The following is a 23,396-nucleotide window of genomic DNA, read 5'->3' on the forward strand; positions in this document are numbered from 1 at the left end:
TCATGCAGAGTGAAGAGACACCATTTCGGGTTAATGAATTTGGGGCTCATTTCGCTTTATTCTACATCGTTAGAATTAATTCCAACTGATATGGACTTTGCCATTTGTGACATGAACCTCAGGGCAGGAAGACTTATTAAAAAATAATTTCACTGGGGAGAGAGAATGAATAGGTGGGACAGGGGATTTTTTAAGGCAGTGAAACTATTCCACGGGATACCACAAAGGTGGACACATGTCATTACACATTTGTCAAAATTCATGGAATGACTAACACAAAAAAATGAACCCTAATATAAACTATGGGCTTTGGGTGATAATGATGTGTCAATATTGGTTCATTGATTGTAACAAATGTACCATTCTGAGGGGGGCGGGGGATGTTGACAGTAGGGAAGGCTGTGCAGGTTGGTGGGAAGGGTGTATGGGAACTGTATTTTCAGCTCAGTTTTGCTGTGAACCTAAAACTGCTCTATTAAAAAGTAATTTCACAAAGTTTTCAGATACAAACATACGGTTTTCAATAAGCAGGACTTCTAATTTCCAAAGTATTCTTTTGTTATTAAAAATCTTAGAGCCATTTTGGGGGCATGTAGGTGGCTCAGTCAGTTAAGCATCCAACTCTCGATTTTGGCTCAGGTCATGATCTCCGAATGGTGAGATCAAGTCCCATGTCAGGCTCCACGCTAAGCACGGAGCCTGTGTGAGATTCTCTCTCCCCCTTCTCTCTACCCCTCCCCACCAAATATATATACTTAATAATAAAAAAAAAACCCACAAAACCTTGGGAATGCAAGCTGGTGCAGCCACTCTGGAAAACAGTATGGAGGGTCCTCAAAAAACTAAAAATAGAACTACCCTATGACCCAGCAATTGCACTACTAGGCATTTATCCACAGGATACAGGTGTGCTGTTTAGAAGGGACACATGCACCCCCTTGTTTATAGCAGCGCTATCAACAATAGCCAAAGTATGGAAAGAGCTCAAATGTCCATCGGTGGATGAATGGATAAAGAAGATGTGGTACATATATATATATACAACGGAATATTACTCGGCAATCAAAAAGAATGAAATCTTGCCATTTGCAACTATGTGGATGGAACTGGAGGGTATTGTGCTAAGTGAAATTAGTCAGAGAAAGACAAAAATCCTATGACTTCACTCATATGAGGACTTTAAGAGACAAAACAGATGAACATAAGGGAAGGGAGGCAAAAATAATATAAAAACAGGGAGGGGGACAAAACAGAGGAGACTCATAAATATGGAGAACAAACTGAGGGTTAGTGGAGAGGTTGTGGGAAGGGGGATGGGCTAAATGGGTAAGGGGCATTAAGGCATCTACTCCTGAAATCATTGTTGCACTATATGCTAACTAATTTGGATGTAAATTTTTAAAAAATTAAAATAAAATAAAATAAAAATGCAAAAAATATATACATATAAATATTAAAAAAAAACCTTAGAGCCATTCTTGATAAATTAGTAAATTTTTATACATGGCAACTTGATAAGGGGACTTCTTTGATAAATTATTTTGTATAGTGAAGAATCACTCTAATTTAGTCGTATGATAAATTCAGGGAAGTCTGAAAAAAGCAACACAGACCAGGAGCGTGAGATTTCAAGACATTTTAAAAAAAGAACCTGAAAACTGGGGGAAAGATTCTCTCGAGTAATTGCAAAGTTATCTTTAAAATAACTGAACATTTTCTCTGGGTTTTCTGATTGTTTTACAATCCAGTGACAATTGCAGCATGGTAAAAATTGGTAGTATTTTGTAGGAAATTGTAGTTGATTTTATTAGATAGCAGAATAGAGAGTGAATCCCTGGGATCATGAAAGAAAGGAGAAGCGTAAATGACCCATTTCATTCTTGGGGGACGAGGAGAATCCTAAGAAAAAAATTTAGGTTGGTGGCTCAACCTGTTTCTGTGGGTGACTGTGGACAGTTGCAAACAATGAGAACCCCGCTGGGATTCCAACCCTAAGAGGTATCAGGTAAGAGGTACTTATGGTGCTTTGCATAGTATATGCCATGCTCCTCTTTTTTTGTGTTTTAGAAAAGAGCACAGAGTTTATGTGTAACATTGTGAATGCAAGATGGCCATTCCGCTCAAGTAGAAGATCATCCTTGGAGACTGTGTATCTATGAGGGATGATCAAAAGCCCCTAGATGGAACAAAGGGGAATAATACAAAATGGAAACCAGCAAGTATGTGATTCTGTTAAGGCCAAATGGAATCCAAATCTGAATCAAGATGTTGGCAAATGAGAGAGAATGATGCACAGGAGGTTAGGATCCTACACGATAAGAACCAGATTCTGTTAGGGGTCGGGGGTGGAGAAGAGGGGCTGGCAGGGCAGTGGTGGGGGAGGAAGTGTGAATGTGATCCTTGGAAAAGAAGCAGCAGCACAAAGCCAGGATGAAGCAACTGGCTGGACTCGATATACCTACTTGATTGAACTAAGGAAAAAGCAACCGAATTTGGAAAAACGAAACTTCTTGAGGTTCCAGTGGCTAGGGGGAACAGACTGACAGGAAGGAAGAGCTCAGTCGGTGCCAATGCAGAAACACACTTCTAGCAGCCACTTATGACCACCTATGACCTTCTCTGCTTTTCCCTCCCTGCCATCACCATTTCCATGACTTTGTCCCCCTCTACTTCCTGTAATGTTCATTTTCACATCATAAGAACATGCTCAGTGTTAGCCCTTCTGTGACGTGCCCTAGACCCTATGTGGAGTGGACTGGAGTAGCAGCTGGAATAAAGTCACACAGTCCCTTGGGGCGCCTGGGTGGCGCAGTCGGTTAAGCGTCCGACTTCAGCCAGGTCACGATCTCGCAGTCCGTGGGTTCGAGCCCCGCATCAGGCTCTGGGCTGAAGCCTGGAGCCTGCTTCCGATTCTGTGTCTCCCTCTCTCTCTGACCCTCCCCCGTTCATGCTCTGTCTCTCTCTGTCCCAAAAATAAATAAAAAACGTTGAAAAAATTAAAAAAAAAAAAGTCACACAGTCGCAATATGCAGGCCAGTTACATAGGACTTTGTGATTATGTGCAGTCTTTTGCATCATAGAAATTAGGTGGGAGAGTGAAATTGGCAGAATCCTGATTCTGGTTTTCTCAATTATTTACATTTAGGAGATTTTCCCTCTGATTGCATTACATATTAACTTTTAGCATAACGCCATGTGTTTGTTACATAAAAGAAGGTTTTATCCAAACTGCATATATCTCCGTGCAAACTCCTTTAGAAGTGGAAATAATTCCAACTTACTCCAGTTTATCAGCTTTAATGCTGTTAAGTGAAAATGCTTGAGAGTGTCACAGCTGAGTAAATATTAAAGAAAAACAGTGAATGCTTTAGGTAGGTAACTAATAACAGGCCACAGGCTGGCCAAGGTCTTTCATTTTAATTACTTTTAATCCCTATTACTTGTCAGAAGAAAAGGGGAAGAAATTCCCTCAGTAAAATTGAGAAATCCTATCATCACCCCAAAATTCCCTTTATAACTAAGTTGCAGGTGGAAATCTACTTTCAAAACAAAATTGCCGTGGCAGGTTGTTAATACACCAGTACAAATACACTTGTTTAAACACAACAGATTGCCACTACTCAGCAGGTTTGTTAACCACAATTCAGCTTGCCATCAGAAGTGAAAATTATTGATGTTATTAAATTTCCACCCCATTACCTTGGCTTTTATTTAGAACCATTCATCAACGATTTCCTTCATTAGTAGTCACAAGTTAACCCAGCCAAAAAATCATCAAAGAAACACAATACACTTGATGGTATCTTGGAAGCCTGAAGACAGTGCAGTGTTGCTAACTCCCAAAGTCTCTTAAGTGTTACAGTAATCTGTTCAAGACCAGTCTCAAGCCATTGCTTCAACCACCACGAGTAAAGACATTTCAAATAATGCTTGAGGAAAAACCAAAATGCTTGAAGTAACGGATTTCCAGTAATTGGTCTCAACCAATCCTCTGACAAGTCCATTACTCTCCTCTGTCTTTTCGATAGTGCCCAAATACACCTCTGTTTGAGCACATGTAATCCCTTGCCTTAATGAAAGGCTGCCCGTTTCATCTTCCTGGCTTCTCCAGGAATATTCCTGTCCAATGAAGCTACTTCCCAGCTGTCCACAGGAAACGTTTAGGGGCACCCATCCAGGATTGGTTCTGAGACAGATGTCTTCTAAAATAAATTGAGATCGTAAGTAATATCAACCAAATAACAAATGTGTATCAATTACTGTTCATGCGAACTGACATAGCCCCTAAAGAGAATATAGTATAAAAAGATAGAGTCCTCTGAAACTTTACACTCTAGACACCTATAATATGCATATACACTGGAAAAGCTAACCCTAATACAGAGCGGGCAGACTGTTAGAGTTAAATGAATGTCATGGGTAGGAACTGCAATAGGAATCTGGATGACCCACTCTAGACTTTGGGGATGACATAATTAGGCCATCCTCTCAGAGAGGATAGAGGTATGGAGCGGAGAGGAGGGGAGAGAAAACAAAGAGATAAGAGGGACGGGGAATCATTTGTATTTGAGAGCAAAATGGAAAAAATCTGCGATGAATAGAAACTTGGTTTTGTGCATGTTGTCAATGTGACTACATTTCAAGTACCAATATTCTGAATAAGACTAATCTTGACTTGGGGCGCCTAAGTGACTCAGTCGGTTAAGCGTCCGACTCTTGATCTCAGCTCAGGTCTTGATATCAGGGTCGTGAGTTCAAGCCCCACATTGGGGCGTTGGGGTCCACGCTGGATATGGAGCCTACTTAAACAACAACAACCAAAAGAACCATTCATCTTGATTTAAGCTCATTATGACACTACTCATTGAAAACCTGCAGCACACAGAACAATTATTATTAATTATATTAATAATAATATCAATAATTAATATTAATAATAACACCAACATTAATATAATTAATTATTGTTATTAATTATCGCAATATAATTAATAACAATTAATAATAATTGCTTCAGATTCTGTATCTCGCTCTCTGCCCCTCCCCCGTTGGCGCTTTGTCTCTCTCTCTCAAAAATAAACATTATATTTTTTTTTAAAAGAAGGACCCTGCACTTGGTTTAATGACCTAATATCACTGTCTTGAAATTCTTACCACGTTTTGAACCAGGACCCTGCATTTTCGTTTTGCACTAGGCTCCACAAATTATGAAAATGCTCAGAAAGGTATAACACACTGTGTTGACTGATTAAGGTCCCCAAAGATGTGTGCACACCCTAATCCCCAAAGCTGTGAGTGTATTACCTTATAGGCCAAAAAGGACTTTGAAGAAATGATTAAGAATTTTAAGGGCTGGCACCCACCCATCCACCTGCCCAATAAACAAGCTCTCAAAAAAAATTGAGATGGGGAGATTACCTTGGATTATCTGGGTGGGCCCCATGTAATCACAGGGGTCTTTATCAGAGGGAGGCAGAAGAGTTAGGGTCAGCAAGACAAGGCATGTGACAATGGAAGCGGAGGGAGTGAAATGTGATAATGTGGGGCACAGTCATGACCTGAGGAATGCAGGTGGCTTTTAGAGGCTGGAATGGGGGAGGAAACATATTGCCCCCTAAAGCCTTTAGAAGAAATGCAGCCTGGCTGATATAATTTGGGGTTCCGGTCTTCGGAAGCTTAGGTCACTAAATTTATGCTAATTTGTTATAGAAGCGGTGGTAAAAATAATACACACTACATAAATGTATGGTGTTGCATTACTAATTCTCTAGAAATCAAGGCTATTAATAAAACGAGTAGCAGCCATCATTTATTGAACACTTCTTTGTGCTAGGCACCCTACTAAGCCCTTTATGTATGTAATCTATGTAATCTTACGTAATCCTAGAATATCTGAGGTGGGTATTATTGTCTTCACTTACAGATGAACAAATTGAGGCTCACAGAGGTTAAGTAACTTGTCTAAAGACACATAACAAACTAGGATGTTTTAGAGGCGGGAATTGAACCCGCTCTGTATCACTTCCAGTTCTTCTATGCGTATAGCCCCGTTCCAATACATCATTATAAACGATTGGGTTTGTTCCCATTCTTCAACGTGCATTGTGTTTCTCTCATCAGAGGAGAGGGAGTGGGCCGGGGAAGAGAGGACATCCACGTCCGGGGCGTATAAAATAAAAGAGGAGCCGAAGTCTCCTCTCCAAGTAGCAGGTGGAGGTGGCTGATTCTTATAAGGCACTTGCAGTAGATGTGAAGCCACAGAACACTGAATGAACCAAGAAAACGCTTCGGCTCGAAAGTCGAAGATCCTGCACCAGTGGTTCCTCATTTGCTTAGGTAGCGGGCGGATCCCGAAGCCTGGCGCCTGTGCGATGTTAAGGAGCAACCGTAAGGGGCGGGGCGGGGCGGCCCCCCCTCCCCCCGGTTTCCAGGAGCAACCGCCCGGGGAGGTGGAGAGGAGACGGCGGCAGGCCGGGAGGAGCGCTCCCCGCGCCACCTCCTCTTGTTTTGGAGGCCCTCGTGGTCCTGCTTCATTGGCCGCCGTGGAGCCCAAGGCCCCGGGGAGGCGGAGCGGCCTCCGCAGTTGTAGTTCCCGGGTTCTCGCGGCCCCCGGCCCCGCCTTCCGGCAGGAGGCCCCCTCGCGGCCGCGCGAGACCACAACTCCCACAAGGCCCCGCGCTCGGAGGGGGCGTGGCCGGGGCGAAGGGGAAGCCGGGGGCGGGGCCGCCTAGGGGATGAAGTGGGGGCGCTCGGCTCTTCAGCCTCACTCGCAGCTGCCGGGAGCTGGGGAGAGCGGCCCCCTCCTCGGGACGGGCGTGCAGACATCTGACCCTGGAGCCTCTTAGCCGCCGGGAGCCGTCCCCTTGGGTCGTCGCCCGGGCCGCCCGCCGTTCCCCGGCCCCGAGGGGCCCGGCCGGCCGCGGTGGGGGGAGAGGTCAGCATGAGCCGGGGGCCCCGGCGGGCCGGCGCCGGGCAGGGGGCGGCGGCCGCAGTGCAGCTGCTGGTCACCCTGAGCTTCCTCCCGAGCGTCGTCGAGGCCCAGGTGAGCCCGAGTGATGGCGGGGCGGGGACGCCGGCCGAACGCCCGCGGCGGTGGCGAACGGGCCGGGGCTGGGGCTCCGGGAGAGGGCCGGCGCCGGACCCCGAGGGGGATTTCTGGCGAGCGGAAAGGGGCCGGGGTCTGGAACCGAACCGTCACGTCCAGGAAACGTCCGCGAGCCGCGTGCCGTGTGCGGGGGATGGCGACGCTCGCGGGGTGATGGCAGCAAAAAGAGGAAGATGGTGACGGTCCCCTGAGGTGTTTTCGTTTTCCTTTTCTGATTTTTTTTTTAAGCGGCTGGGAGTGTGGCGGGAGAGGAGACGGGAATGAAAACGTCATCCGCGGTTTGGGGGGGAGACAACACGCGTAGAAACGGTGAAGCCCTCCCGTCCCTCCCAGGAGGGAGGGGAGGTGGACCCCGCGCCCCGCAGAAGTGGGGTGGATAGGGAGGGGACGGGACTCACCAACTTGCTTGAACTTCTGGGGCTCTCTAAGCCCCTCGGCTGCTACCCTCGCTCTGGCATCTTTCCTTGGGACTGCTGTATTTCCACCCAACTTGTGGCATCTCCAGATGAGCCCAAGCAAGAGACGTGGTGGGGGCGGGGGGGGGGGGGGCTGGCCTTTGCAGGTCTGTGGGCAGGGGGGGGGGGGGGGGGGGGGGGGGGGGGAGCTGGCCTTTGCAGGTCTGTGAGCAGCGAGGTGATGGCAGGAGGGTGAGCTAGAGTTGAGGGGCTGCCTTTGTGAAACAGTGTTACTACAGACGTGTTGTCAACACGCCGGACGTGGGAAGGTTAGCTGACCACAACAGCCTTGTGCCTGGAGAGCGGTGCTGACTGCTTTTCTACAGAAGGTTCTGAATAGACTGCCAGGTGCAGCCGCGCCTCGTCTGCACCTGCTGCAAAGTGGCAAAACTGCTAAGAGAGAGAGAGAGAGAGAGAGAGAGAGGAAGGAACCGTGTCTCAGGTGGCTCGATAATGAGGGGAGATGTCATTGTAGGCAATTAATACTCACTGCTGAGAAAAACCGAAGCTGTGAGCGGAGCCGTGTAAACATGTTTTTCTGACGGTTCGCACGCTGTTTTCAGAGCGTTAGGGTGTCCTGCACTCAGTCCCAGAATGCCTGAATAGCCTGTTTTGTTCGCGTTTGGGTATTTTTTTCAAATGAATGATGTGCTAAAAATAAAAGGGGGCAGACTTGGTTTTGGTATTGGTGAGCGTGTTAGAATGCAGATTCTCTGGCCCTGCCGCCGCCACATGTTCTGATTTAGTGGATCCGGATGTGCCCCAGGGATCAGCAATTTTAAATGAGCCGTGTAAGTAGCTGTAATGCAATTATTCTGTGAGCTACCTTTTGAACCCCACCTAGAAAACACTGAAGTAGCGGAAATCTGGGTGGGAGTATCTACTATATTAATAAAAAGTAAATTCCCCAAATTACCTTTAGCAAAATTATTTTCTAATCACTGGTTGGGTGATTGTTTTTGAGTGGCATGTACATTTAGATATTTTTCTAAAATGGGATTCTTGTCATTTTTCCTTTTTATGCCTTATATTGTATACGTTGCCATCAATCTAGAAGCTTCATTTTAGTCATCGTTATCTGCTAGTTACATGTGTTAATGTTTTATAATTGCACGTTACACATGCAATTTATTAAGGTAAAATTTTTATTTTATTGTATTTAAATGAATATATGTCATTTCATCATGTCCAAATGAATACCTGTAGTTTAAAAATTAAAGATTTGTGCATATTCAAAGTAGCATTGTTCCAAACAGTCCTCCAAAGTGGATACGTTTGGTTTTTGTTTCCAGTGGTACTTTCTAATATAGAAGTTGGAGCACATTTTAGATAGTACTTTAATCTTTAACACGTTTAAATATACATTATCTCATTTTATTGGATACTTCTCAGAAGTGGGGCTATTGAGGTAACTGAAGTTCAAAAAGCTTACATGACTAATACCACACTTGTTAAGTGAACAAGGTTGAACTGGACCCCTCGTAGGCCCCGTTTTCTTCTGTGCAGTACATCTCTGTATGCCTGCTTCTTTGGGGTATAGAAATCTGAGGGAGGCCCAGGAAAATAAAAAAAGTGCAACTAAGATAGTTCTTTCTTGGTGGGGGGTGGGGGGTGGGGGGGAGGAAGCCCAATAAAGCATAAAGGGAAGAATTCGATTTAAAAAAGAAAACACCTGGGGCACCTGGGTGGCTCAGTCGGCTAAGCGTCTGACTTCAACTCAGGTCACGGTCTCGCAGTTAGTGGGTTCGAGCCCTGCGTCAGGCTCTGTGCTGACAGCTCAGAGCCTGGAGCCTGTTTCAACTTTTGTGTCTCCCTCTCTCTCTGACTCTCCCCCGTTCATGCTCTATCTCTCTCTGTTTCAAAAATAAATAAAAACGTTAAAAAAAAATTTTTTTTAAATAAAAAAAACCACCTCCATTTAAAAGAAATCATTTAAGGAGAGGACTATATCGACTATGTCTCCTTGCAATGAAAGCATAAAGTTATTTTTGAACACTTAAAATGATAGGCATTTGTATATCTCATACTCCGTTTTCTTATAAATTAAATGCGAATGGGCTTTGTAGTCTGGAAAGCACTAGAAACTAAAGACCTTGTGCATACAAATGATATGACAAGTTAATCTTCCTGTAAAGAAGTAATTTTAGTCAGATGTATTTTTAAATCTTTCTAAATGCATTTCTGAGGTGGCATGAAATCAAAGAATACATAGAGCTCCCCAGCCCCCAGTGGAAAGTCAGATCTTGAGACTCAAACAGTGCTGCTCCAGTCCATGACCCTGAGGATTTCCCCCAAACCCTGAAGACCCTGGGTTTCTGCTTTAATTGCTCCTTGGTGTGGAATGGACAAGAAATAAGGGTTGTGTGCCCAAAGAGAGGAAACTAAAAGACCGCATCATAAAGCTTGAACTCCAAAGAGCTACGGCCTCAACATGAGAAATGAATCCTACCAGGAATAAGGGGAGAGTAAGAAACTTGCCAGGGAAGGGGAGGGGGGGAAACTCCCTCGAGAATTTGTAACCATGAACTTGTTCCTATAAAGGTTTGCAGGCCAAATTCATGCCGCCTATGCTGGGAAAAGCTTCAAGTGGAAAATTTGATTTATAGCAGACCCAGGTTGGTATGCCCCCAGCTTACTGGTAATAGCAAATGTCCATCCCCTCTGGAGGAATTTATTTTCAACCCAAACCCTAAAGAAGTCTTCAAGAGCCCGTGCCAAGGAGAATAAGCAGCTAATAGTCAAAAATCACAAAACACAAGGCACTGTGAATGAGATAATGGAAATATAGCCTATAGAAAAAGACCTGTGATAACCTTAGATTCTGAAAATATCAGACATAATTTAAACACAGGAGACATAGTGAATTTAAATACAAAGGGGTGGGGGGCACAGATAGGGACACTGACCTGAAACTGTGAAAAGGGAACAAGAGATTTTAAAGAATGATCAAAAAGATTAAAACAGTGTGATAGGATTTCTAGAGATGAAATTAAAAACTCCATGGATGGATTAAATAGCTGATTATATCCAGCAGAAGAAATGATTCCTGAATCAGGCAACCATTTTATGTCTTTTTCTAATCCTCCGATACTTTTCCTTTTTTTTTTTTTTTTTTTTTTAACGTTTGTCTATTTTTGAGAGACAGAGACAGAGGGAGACACAGAATCCGAAGCAGGCTCCAGGCTCTGAGCTGTCGGCACAGAGCTGGATGCAGGGCCTTGAACTCACAGACCCCAAGATCATGACCTGAGCTGAAGTTGGGTGCTTGACCGACTGGGCCACCCAGGTGCCCCACTTTTCCTTTTCTTCGTTTCATACTTCACACTAACAATGTAATCCGTATTTATGCACCCATTTGTCTCTGTTCCCTGACATTTTACCTTCCAATGGATTGCCATAGATGAACTGTGAACTCTTATCAAAAGCCAATCCCTCTCATATATTAGGTCCCAGTTCCTTCTTTCAAGATCGTGTTTTGAGCAAATCTTTTTTCTCTCCTGGATCATTAATTTTTCCTTGTCTGATGGATTGTTACTGTCATCCTAAAACATACTGTTAATTCTATTTTAAAGTTCTGTCTTGACCCACCCATCTTTTCTGGCTCTGCTCCCTTTTTCTGTTCCCCTTTATGGAAAAACTCCTCAAAGGAATTATCTTTATTCATCCTATCTGGTCCTCTCGCCAGCCTATTCCAGTCAGACTTTTGCCCCTACCTCTCCGAAACTGTTCTTGTCAAGGTCATTAATGTCTGTCTTGTCACTAAAGCCAATAGTTAGTTTTTAAACCTTAGCTTTACCTAGAGACAGCATTTTTTTCCCCACAGCTCATGGCTTACTCTCCTTGAAATACCTTATTTCTTTGGGCTTTCAGGATACTGTACTTTTCTGATTTTCTTCCTTTCTTTTAGGCTAGCTGTACTAGTGTCCTTTGCTTACTTCTCCTCTGCTACCACTGACCGCTAGTTATTTCAGCCTCAGGTTTCAGGTCGTGTACTCTTTCCCTTCTCTATCTTGGTTCTCTCATTTGGTTTCTCAGCTTTAAATACCACCTATATAACTGATTGTCAAAATCTCCAGAACAGGATTCTCAGCTTTAGATCTGGATAGGCGGGGCACCCGAGTGGCTCATTTGGTTGAGCGTCCCACTTTTGATCTTGGCTCAGGTCATGATCTCATGGTTAGTGGGATGGAGCCCCTCATTGGGCTCAGTGCTGACAGTGTGGAGCCTGCTTGGGATTCTCTCTCTGCCTCTCTCTGTTCCTCCCCTGCTCTGTTCTCTTCTCTCTCAAAAATAAATACTAAAAAAAGAAAAACCTTGGAAGAATAATCGGAATGCCTTTTGTTATTTATAATGAGCCCCTTTTAATCACACCTATTTATTCTAATGGGAACCCCTAGATCACCTCAGGGTGGTACTGATCATGAGATACGCCAAGTGATTAGAGCATTGGAATTTTAGCCCCACCCATGACCACTGGGACGGGGAGAGGGATGCTGGAGACAGAGCTCCGTAAAAGCTCTTGGGGCGTCTGGGTGGCTCATTCGGGTGAGCCTCTGACTCCGCTCAGGTCATGACCTCACAGTTCCTGAGTTCGAGCCCTGAGTCGGGCTCTGTGCTGACAGCTCAGAGCCTAGAGCCTGCTTCAGAATCTGCCTCCCTCTCTCTCTGCCCCTCTCCTGCTAGCACTCTCTCAAAAATAAACATAAAAAAATTTTGAAAAATATGAAAGCTCTTAAAACAAGATGGTTGAGCTTCCAGGTGGGCGAAACATAGACTTTCTGGGAGGGTGGCTCAGAGGCATGGAAGCCCTGAACTTGCACTCCCAGTAGCTTTCCCTCTGCACCTATTCCATTTGGTGCTTCCTGAGTTGTATCTTAACAATAAACCAGTACATATAAGGTAAGTGTTTCTCTGGTTCTATATGCCATTGCAAATTACTGAACTTGAGAGTCATTGGAACCCCCAGTTCATAGCCGGTCAGTCAGACGTACAGGTGGCCTGGAGCTTGGCGGTGATACCTAAAGTGGGGATCGTGGTGTGTGACTGAACCCCTAATCTGTGAGGTCTGCTCTAACTCCAGATAGCATCAGAACTGAATTGGGCGCCCAGTTCGCGTTGGAGAGTGGGAGAATTGGTTGGTGTGAGAAAACGCCAGGTTCCAGTAAAGGCCAGAGTCTTAAAATGGTCTCCTATTTCTCCTTTTTACATACGACATAGTCCTTGTCCTATTTCCTCAGGAACTTCAGGTGAGCATACTGCCTCAGGGCATTGAGCTTTGTATTCCCAGTGCCTGGCATGCGTGCCCCCACGCTCCCACATAGCACACCCCCCACATAGCGCAGCTTGTTCTTTTCCCCCTTGAAGTATTACCAAAATTTGCCAAAATTTCACTGAGACCTTTTTAAATTATACTTTCTAAAATAGTAGGAGCTCAGTTCTGCACTGATGGTCTCCATTCCCTAGTTTTCCTGTCCCTTTATTACCATCTGGAAGCCCCTGGAGGGCAGAGATTTTTGCCTTTTTTTTTTTTTTTCCTTCTACTTCTGCATCCTCAGCACTTAGAACAGTGCAAGGCTCATGTTAGGTAGGTCCTCAAATAGATTGAATGAATGAGTAAATGAAGGGAAAATAAATGCAAATTCAGAATGAAGCCCAGAAAAATAATGGGATAGTAAATTTTAAAGAGAGCTTATGAGACACGGTCTAATTTGTGTGATTGGAGTTCCAGAAGAATGTAATAGAGTGGGGAAAGCGGTACTGATTCCTGCAGGTCAGTATGAAAAAGACAACCCAGTAAAAAAATGAAAAAAAGGGGCATCCGGGTGGCTCAGTTGGTTAAGCGTCCGACTCTCTGTTTTGGCTCAGGTCATGATCTCATGGTTTGTGGGTTCAAGCCCTGCATTGAGCTTCGTGCCGGCAGTGTGGAGCCTGCTTAGGATTCTCTCTCTCTCCTTCTCTTTCTGCCCTTCCCCAGCGCGCTCTCTCTCTCTCTCTCTCTCTCTCAAAATAAATGAACTTTAAAAAATCTTTAAAAATGAGAAAGGACAAACAGGTATTTCACACAAGGAACAATTACAAATGTCTTATAAAACATTATACCTCATTAGTACAAAAATCAGATACCCTTTCGTTCTTACTAGATTGGCAAAAATTAAAACAATATCCAATATTGGTAAGGAGATAATTCAGCAGTAATTCCATCTGCTGTTGGATAGGGTTGTAAATTGGTAACCTATTTTGAAAATAAGCTATAGTAATTCCACTTTAAGCATATAAACTGGAGAAACTCTTATACATATACGTAACGAGATCATGGCAAACCTTTGTGTAGCATTATTTAGCTAAATCTGGAAACAACCTACATATGTTTTGTATTAGTTTCCTGTTACTGCTCTAACAAATTACCACGAACTTAGTGGTTTAACGTGGGTTTCACAGGGATAAAATCAAGGCTGCCTTTTTTTTTTTTTTTTTTTTGGAGGCTCTAGGGGAGAATCATTCCTTGCCTTTTCTAAGCTTCTAGAGGCTGCAGTGCTTCTGGCATGTGGCCTCTTCTATCTTAGAAGCCAGTAGTGTAACATCTTCCAGTGTCTCTCTGACTCACATTCTTGTCTTCCTCTTTCAAGGTTCTTAGTATTGAGTCCACCCAAATAATCCAGTATAATCTTACCATCTCAGGATCCTTAACTTAATCATGTCTGCAAAGTCCCTTCCACCGCCTACAATAACAGATTTACAGGTTTTAGGAATTAGGGTATGGATATCTTTGGGGGGCATCATTCTGCCTACCTTATGGGTCAACAGTAGAACAAATACATTATGATATTTTCATGTAATGTAACATTTACAGCAGGGAAAATGAATGAGCTACTAGAAAACTCATTATTTTGGGTAGATGTCAAAATGTTAGCAAAAGAAGTATATTACAACATAATTCCCACAATAGATTCCATTAATATTAAAGTTCAAAAATGAGCTCTTAAGTATATTGCTTCAGGATGTATATCACATGTGATGAAATTACAAAGAAAAATAACAAAAATAAGATATTCTACCTCCGTAAGGAGGAAGATGAATGTAATTAGAAAGGGACTTTAAAAAATAGCTGTATTTGTATTTTTTAAAAAATTTTGGTGATATACAGGTTTTTGTCTTAGTACTTGTCTTTAAGAGTTAGAAGTAGGTACGTGACAATTTTGTATACCTTACCCCAACCCCTACCACAATTAAAACATCTTTAAAAAATAAACTGTGGTGGTTTACTAACTAAAAATAAACAATTTAAGAAAAATTTATACGAAAGAGAAATGTCTGGAGAAAATATTTTTAAAACATAGAAAGCTTTTGGTTCTTATTTCTACACCCCCCCCCCATCCCTATTACTTAGAATTTGAGGTTTTATAAATAGTAAGCTTGAGAAATGGAATGAATTTCAGTAGAGTTGGTGACAGGATCTTAGTAACTAGGATAGTAAAGCATATGGAATTCTAGAGCTAAAATTCTTGTTAATGATCCTTTGTTCTTTAAAGAGAATGTACCTCTGACTCTTTATGTTGTAGAGAGTTTGGAGACTTATTTACAGCCCTAGGGGCAAAGCCTGAGAAAGAAACAACTGGGATGTTCTGGTTTCCAGGTTCTGGTCATTCTTTGCATAGATTCCTCCAGTGGATCATGTGAATGACCTTTAAAAGACTGGGTCCCCTTTTTGTTTTTAAATTTTAATTTCAATTGAGATAATTGTAGGTTCCATGCAGTTGTAAGCAATAATACAAAGAAATGCCACCTACAATTCATCTAGTTTTCCCCAATGGTAACATTTTATAAACGTACAGTGCAGTATTATCACCAGGACATTGGCACTGATTCAATCTGCTGGTCTTCAGATTCCCCCTTGTCTCATTTGTGTGTGTATGTATTCTTTTCACTTTTATCACGTTTAGGTTTGTGTATCCACCACGATGGTCAAGATACTGAATAATTTGATCACCACAGGGATCCTTCTTCTTGCCCTTTTATAACCACACTTGACCTCCTTTCCAACCTATGCCCCCACTCCGCCTCCTTCCCTCCTCCAGTCTTTAACCTGGCAACCAATAACCTGTTCTCCATTTCCAAAATGTAAAAATGAAACCACATAGTATGTAACCTTTTGGGGTTGGCTTTTTTCACTCAGCCTGATTCCCTGAAGATTCATCCAAGACGTGTATGTCAGTGAGTCCCATTTTTAAATTTAGCGGAAGAATGTTTTATGGAAGTTTTGGATTCTGAACTCCCTTTGTAAATATCAGTTTCTGTTGCATTAATGGATACTTTGAGTAGTGGATAAAGCATGTATTTTTAAGTGTGATTGACTTAGGACTAAGTCTCATTGCTACTTGGGAAAAATTATTTTAACCATGCTCAGCCTTGATTTTCTTAGGTGTAAAATGAGGATAATACCTATTTCATAGAATAATTTTTTAAAAAAGAGGTAACGTAATGTTCTTATCACCATGCCTATCATATAAGTGTTCCATAAATGGCAGTGGAAAAGAAAGATAAGGCTACTACAGCAATATTCTTACAGTCTGTGACTTCTAGGTTAATCTTGGAAGAAATGGCTTTAGCATTCCAAATACTTGTTGGAATTTCTGTATGTTTCATATACTTCTCTTTAGGCATTAAACATTAATGCTTAGTTCTTCAGAATAGGTGTATCTGATCCTTCTATTGTGTCTTAATTGGCCATAGTAAAAAGTAAATGATTGCTTTAGTGTTTTATATCTCAGTTAATGAAGACTTGTTACCTTGAATTAACAAATTATCTCTTTTATATAATATTACAGATTTGTTAAGGTTGGAATATCAGTAATGCACATATTTAAAGTTTTATGTTTGTGTATATATTTTCCACCCCACAGGTCACCGGAGTCCTGGATGATTGCTTGTGTGATATTGATAGCATTGATAACTTTAACACCTTCAAAATCTTCCCCAAAATAAAAAAATTGCAAGAGAGAGACTACTTCCGTTATTACAAGGTACAGTTACAATTTTTGATTCCATTCGTAGCAAAGGTTTTTACACAGCCGTCTACAGATGTGACTTTTATGACCCTTTTGAAAGCCCATTTTGACTCTTCTCAGCACCCTCTGTGTGTTTTATCGTTGGAATGTATTAAGTATTGTGGTGAAACCTGATAGTCTTTTTGAACACAAAGAATCTGAACCCTCTTGCTGTGTCTGGGGGATTCGTCATCTTTCAAGTTTTGTTTTTGAGACAGAGACTCATTCCACGGAAGCTCAAAATGCCAGACTTCCTTGGTCAGCCTTCCTTGTGACATTGCCTCCTCCATCTAGACACCGACCCAGGTTCTCTGCTGTGCTGATGGCAGTGGCCTGTGTTAGCATTGTTAGCTGTACAAAGTACCCCTGCGGCAGACATTCACCAGAAGGGCTGGCCCCCAGGCTGAGGGTACAAGCACCATTCATAGTAAAACTGCAGAATCGGTTCTTAAACCTAATAGTTTAACCTCCAAGTATAACCATAACAACTTAAAGGGAGGAGAAATGAGGCAACATTCAAAAGAACGGTATTTTAAATTTAAGAACGATATTTTAGAAGCTGCTGTTCTGCTTAGCCTATGCTCTTGTGCTCATAAGTTCTCTGATTTTCATTTTTAGTTTATTTTAAAAATTGAGCATGATTTTACACTTTTTTTTTAATCCTTATCCTACATAGGCTATCTTAGTCTTTAAATATTTTTGAGGATAAAAAAATTTAGAGGAGGAACTAATGGCCATTCTTTTTATGGTACCACCAAAATCTTGAATCAATTTCCCATATTTTTGCAACACTTTGTACAGGTGTCAAATTTCTGGCAGAACACTTCTATAAGTGTCTAATTGACCAAAAGAGGGAAAGACACTTTGGTTAGCAATCCTATTTGCGTAAATATAAGGGAAGTGATTGTTTCTTAAAGGAATATTAGAGGATGTTACAGAAGAAGGAAAAATGAAAGTTGGACAGGCAGAAAGAACAATGTTCTAAAAAAACGTTCTACCCAATTTAACAAAATTGCTCCATGTGTAATGGGAACATACTCCTGTTCTCCCAAGGGAGGGTCATGCCGTAATCTAGTTAATGGATTTATCTCCATGGCAAGGATAGCAGTGATACCCACTCCTTTTCTAGTTCTGTCAACCTATGAATTAAACTAAAGGGACATTTAATCACCACAGTATCCTGTACGTTCACCAGTGGCAGAAAGGAAAGCGAAGAGAAGAGGTGAACTGTAAACATGCACATACCTACTGGTGATTGAGCACACAAGGGTGTACAGGTTGAGGCACCAGTCTGCCCCTGTCGACTGGTCAGCTGGCTGTTGTAGTTGGTGTTTACAATTTCTTGTACTATCCATTCCATTCCTTTAGTCATGGAGTATTTATTGAATGATTATTCCATGGGAGGCCCTATTCTAAGTGCTGTGGATACAATAGTGAATAACACAAAGACTCTGACTTCATGAAGCTTTTATTCTGATTAGGAAGGCAAACAATCAACAATGAAATATAATTTCATATGGTTATACAGTAAGTGCTATGGAGAAAAATAAAGTAGGAGATACAGAGTAATTAATGGGGTGGGGATGGTAGGTAGCTTTATCTTTGACGAGGATGACCAGGAAAGGAAGGTATTCCTACTCTGCCATTTGAGTGAAGACCTACGTGACGTGAAAGCCATGACGAGATATGGGGAAAGAACATTCCAGGGAAGGGGAGAAGAACTGCAGGTGTAAAGGTCTAGAGTGTTTGAGGAATAAGAAGACAGGGATAGGCTGGAGCAAAGTGAGTGAGATGGAGAGTTGGAAAAGTGGGTAGGGGCCAGATTAAAAAAAAAATTAGAAGGCCCTATTCACCACATAAGGATGTTGAATTTTAGTGTAGGTGTGATCAGTTTCTGGAGGGATTTGTACAAAATAGACTAAGGGTGTGAGACAGGAAATAGAGAAAAACCACGTAGGAGGCTTCTGCAGATGGAAGGTAACGGGTTTGGAATAGGGCAGTAGACTTGGAAGAGGTGAAAAGTGAGCAAATGAGCATCATATCTAAGAGGTCACACCAAAAACTTGTCTGATGGTGTGAATGTAAGCTCTGAGGGTAGAGGTGAAATCAAAGATAATGCTGAGTTGTGAGCATACTACAAAAAAGTATGTCCTGACCAAGTTCATCTTATTCTAAGAATGCAAGGACAAGGCTTTTAGGTCTTTAACACAATTAAACACACATTCTTAATTTTTTTAAAAATAGGAATGATGGATACTTCCTAAACATGAACATTTTAATCCTAACATGAGCATTGCCAACCTCTTACTTGCTGGGAAATAATAGAGCAGTTCACACTTAGGTGAGGGACCAAGACAGAGGCACCCATATCTCCTTTACTGTTGGGGGGATTAGTATATCACAACAGCTAGAGGATAAACATTTTTAAAGAATAAGGAAAACGGTCTCCTTTTATAAATGACAGAAGTATACCAGAAAACTCAAGTAACAAAATGAACAAAAGTGATAAGAAATGCATTAAGCTCGCAGGCTATAAAGTTAATGTACAAAAATCAATATCTTCATAAATACAAACAACAACAAGTTAGAGGATATGATGGAAAAGAAATCCCCACTTACATAAGCAGTGAAAAAAGGTGAAATATATAGGAGTGAGTCAAAAAATGTGCAAGACCTAGAGGAGGAAGCCTCAAAACCCTACTGGGAGACACAAAAGTAGCCTTCAAGAAATGGACAGGTGTGTCTATAGCTCAAGAGGTTGGTTCTCTCCATGTTGGCGTATACGTTCAGTGTGATCCTAGTAAAAGGACCAATATTTTTTTCCTGGAGCTGGACAAGTCGTTGCAGCCTCAGTTCTCTGGGCAGCAGGTGAGACCGTGGTTGGTGTGCAAGAGGTTGCTGAGGGACTGCTCGTGGAAGCGACGGCTCAGGGAAGGACCGGGCGGAAGGGAGGCGAAGCTCTGGGAGTCCACCTCTGTGGAAACCTCAGGTGACCCTCTGGGAGCCCTGGAGACGGGATGGCCCTCCAGAACTCTCCCCCCTTGCCAGAGAGACCTAGGCCTCTGCAGCCCTCCATCAGTCATTTGCAGGCCGCCGTTGGAAGGAGTGGTGTGACCTTGTGCTAAGTGGCTGTCTTCGGCTGAGGCCAGCTGCCTGCAATGTTTTTGGAAGCCCGGGGTAATAAGCCCTTCCTGAAGGATGACGTTAGCAGCGTGTTCCAGTGTCCACCACAGTCCACTCCTTGCTCTGTGTTACTAGTTTTCTGTTGCTGCGTGACAGATTAGTCTACAATGTAGCAACTTAGGGGCGCCTGGGTGGCTAAGTTGGTTAAGCACTGGACCTCAGCTCGGGTCATGATCTCGCCGCTCCCGAGTTCGAGCCCCACATTGGGTTCTGTGCTGACAGCTCAGAGCCTGGAGCCTGTTTCAGATTCTGTGTCTCCCTCTCTCTGCTGCTCCCCTGCTTGTGCTCTGTCTCTCTCAAAAATAAATAAAAATTAAAAAAAAAACATTTTTTTAAATGTTTAAAATGTAGCAACATAAAGCAGCAAACTGAGAAGGTGGGATTTGGGGAAGACCTAAAGAGAGTAGGAGAGCAAGCCATGTCGATATCTGGAGGGAGCACACCCCGTGCAGAGGGACCAGTGGGAGCAAAGGCCCTGACACTACAGTGTGCCTCCTGTTTTGAGGAACAGCCCGGGAGCCAGTGAATAAGGGGCAGAGAGCAGACGGACAGGCCACGTAAGGCATTCCTGACCGTTACAGGGACTTGGGTTTTGAACTAACCCAATTTTTAGAAGTATTGGATGTGGAGTGAGAAAGTAAGGAGTCAAGAGTGATGCTGGGATTTTGGCCTGAGGATCTAGAGTAATGGGGTTGCTGTTTTCTGAGATGGCAAGAAGAATGTCCTGTGGACAGATCCAAGAGGCATTGGACGCATAAGCCAGGAGTTCAGGGAACCTGCAGTTCCCAAAAGAGGTTGTCTTCGGACATCCCGAACCCTCTGCCTGGAAATCTCTTTCTCTAGGAAACCTGTATCCGAGTCCTCCCCATTTTACATGTAACTGAAGGGAGGCCTCCCCCGATTAACTGAGCGCTGACCGCGCTCTCCTTATGTCACCAGTTCCACGTGTTTTTGCCTCTTCCTCTGTGACGTAGGTGTTATTCACTTCATTTAACGGCTATTGATTGAGCTGTCTACTAAGTATCCCAGGCACTGGGGATAGAATAATGAAGACGGTGAAATCTCAGTCCTTACAATGGGAGATGCAGGCAATAAGTAAATCAGAAATAGGTAGTGGTGAGTGCTAGAAAAGAATAAAAACAGGGTGTAGGGTGCATACTGAGTGCTGCTTTGGAGAGTCTGGTCAGGGAAACTCTTTGCCGAGGTGGTATCTGAGAGAGCCCCGGCCGAGGTGAGGGGAGCAGGCCGTGAGACCTGGAGGAGCAACAGGCCAGGCAAAGAGGAGCCACTGTAGAGGCCTGGAGACCAGGAGCTGGGTATGTTCCAGGCCGGAGGGGGTATGTTCCAGGCAGGAGAGCCAGCGTGGCTGGAGGTGCACAGGAGACCAGGTGAGGGAGGGCCTAGTGGCGCTTGCTACAGAGCTGGGATTCCTTCTGAAGGTGCCGGGAAGCCACAGGAAGGTGTTGAGCAGGGATTGGTACCGTCTGAATTACGTTTCAGAGGGATCGCTGTGGCTGCTGTATAGTAGAAGCAGGGAGCATGGGGTAGTCCTGGGATTCCCCTCCCTCCCTCCCTCTCTCTCTCTCTCAAAATAAATAAAATTAAAAAAAAAAAAGCAGTGGAGGTGGTGGGAAGAAGTGGATAATGAATTGTGCATGGAGGTAGCAGAGGGAAGAAACAAGAATAAAACTTTGATTTTTGGCTCAGGCAATCCATCTGGCAGTCCTGTTGAATCACTTTCTGTTAAGTTCAAGATGAGAAAATCCAGAGTTTTTAACAACATGGTTAAAATGGTCCGTCCCTGGGGCGCCTGGGTGTCTCAGTCGGTTGGGCGTCCGATTTCAGCTCAGGTCATGATCTCGCAGTCCATTGAGTTCGAGCCCCGCATCGGGCTCTGTGCTGACAGCTCAGAGCCTGGAGCCTGTTTCCGATTCTGTCTGTTTCTCTCTTTCTCCACCCCTCCCCTGCCCATGCATTATCTCTCTCTATCTCAAAAATAAATAAACGTAAAAAAAAAAAAAAAAAATTTAAATTTATAAAAATAAAACTGTCCATTCCTTTCCTATGTCTGCACTCATTCTCCCACTAAAAGTTGGTTAAACTGTTTTGTTTTGTTTTGTTTTCCAGTTCCCACAACTGTTCAAGCTCTGTCACCTTATCCAAATGCACAATTTCTCCAACTTTGATCCATCCTGAGATATTACCTCCTCAGAGGCTGCCATCCACCAGCCCCATTATTTTCCATTGTGAAACTCTGGATTTTTGTTTGTAATTAAACACTCATTCCCTCCAGTAGATTATCAGTTCCAGGGGGAAAGTGCTTTTTGTGTCTCTTTTTGCCCCAGAACCTCCATGGTGCCAGGCAGATAGTGGGTGCTCGGTGCACGTTTAGGTGGCTGGGCGCATGAGCGAATCCTCACGGGTAAGGTAACGGCATGGTGCCGACAGTTGTGAAAATGCTTTCCAGGGTCTGCAGATGAGCAGTGTGCTTGGACTTTATTCCTTTTGGGAAGTGTCAGAGGACTAATAACAGTTATTTTTTACATTAATATTACACCTGGGTGTCTGAAAACCTGCAGTCATTTAAGATTCTGAACTCTATAGATGACACGGGAGAGGAAGCTTTTTCTTCTTACTCACCAGCATGTCATTGGCGCCCACACAGTGACACTTAGCATGCGGACTGTGACACTTCTATCCTAATGTTAATCCAATCTCTCTCTCAAGGTTAATCTGAAGCGACCATGTCCTTTCTGGGCAGAAGATGGCCATTGTTCAATAAAAGACTGCCATGTGGAGCCCTGTCCAGAGGTAAAATAAATTTAAAAAATATGAATAGGGAAAACATTGCTTCCTCTTGGGCTTTTAGACAAACATGAACTTTATATTTTATTGATGGATTTAGACCTGTCATCAAATTCATAAACTGTTAGATCTCTCCTTTTTAAGTATTTTTATTTTATTTATTTATTTTGAGAGAGAGTGCAGGGGAGGGACAGAGGGAGGGGGAGAGAGAGAGAATCCTGGGCAGGCTCCACACTCAGCACGGAGTCCATCGTGGGGCTTAATCTCACAACCCTGGGATCATGACCTGAGCTGAAATCAAGAGTTGGATGCTTAATTGACTGAGCCACCCAGGTGCCCCTAGCTCTCTCCTTTTTACTGAGATTATTAAAGATTTTATACTCATTACCAAAATGGGTTTGAAGACGCTTGTATCCAGTGGTATTGATGATTGGATATGGAAGTATAGTATGATTCTAAAACAGATGGAAAATCAGGGGCCTGTTCTAGGATTGGATCTACAATGTCTAACGCTTATTTCATGCTTTATTGGATGTGCATCTTGTTTCATAAGAAAAGTAATGCTACCAGGGGCGCCTGGGTGGCTCAGTTGGCTGAGCGTCCGACTCTTGATTTCAGCTCAGGTCATGATCCCAGGGTCATGGGATCCAGCCACGTGTTGGGCTCTGTGCTGAGCGTGGAGCCTGCTTAAGATTCTGTCTCCATCTCTCTCCTCCCCCTGCCCCTCTCCTTGTCTTGTACTTTCTCTCTCTCTCTCTCTCTCTCTCTCTCTCTCTCTCTCTCTCTCTCTCTCCCTCCCTCCCT

The 23,396-nt window shown here is 43.3% G+C and overlaps 1 protein-coding gene across 4 annotated transcripts in view; it reads left to right on the forward strand.

Moving 5' to 3' along the window:
* The first annotated feature begins 6,715 nt into the window (after positions 1–6,715).
* ERO1B (endoplasmic reticulum oxidoreductase 1 beta) overlaps positions 6,716–23,396 on the forward strand; it is a 63,053-nt gene continuing 46,372 nt past the window's right edge. For 3 of the 4 annotated variants that reach the window (XM_049646106.1, XM_049646104.1, XM_049646105.1), the window contains exons 1-3: positions 6,716–7,042; positions 16,461–16,580; positions 22,515–22,598. In XM_049646106.1, the coding sequence (XP_049502063.1) occupies positions 6,941–7,042; positions 16,461–16,580; positions 22,515–22,598 (306 nt within the window). In that variant the 5' untranslated portion in view covers positions 6,716–6,940. Of the gene's footprint in view, positions 7,043–16,460; positions 16,581–22,514; positions 22,599–23,396 lie in introns of those variants that run through there. The other variant, XM_049646107.1, reaches the window with a different exon arrangement.

This window comes from Panthera uncia, chromosome D2, assembly GCF_023721935.1.
Source record: "Panthera uncia isolate 11264 chromosome D2, Puncia_PCG_1.0, whole genome shotgun sequence".
Classification (NCBI taxonomy): domain Eukaryota; kingdom Metazoa; phylum Chordata; class Mammalia; order Carnivora; family Felidae; genus Panthera; species Panthera uncia.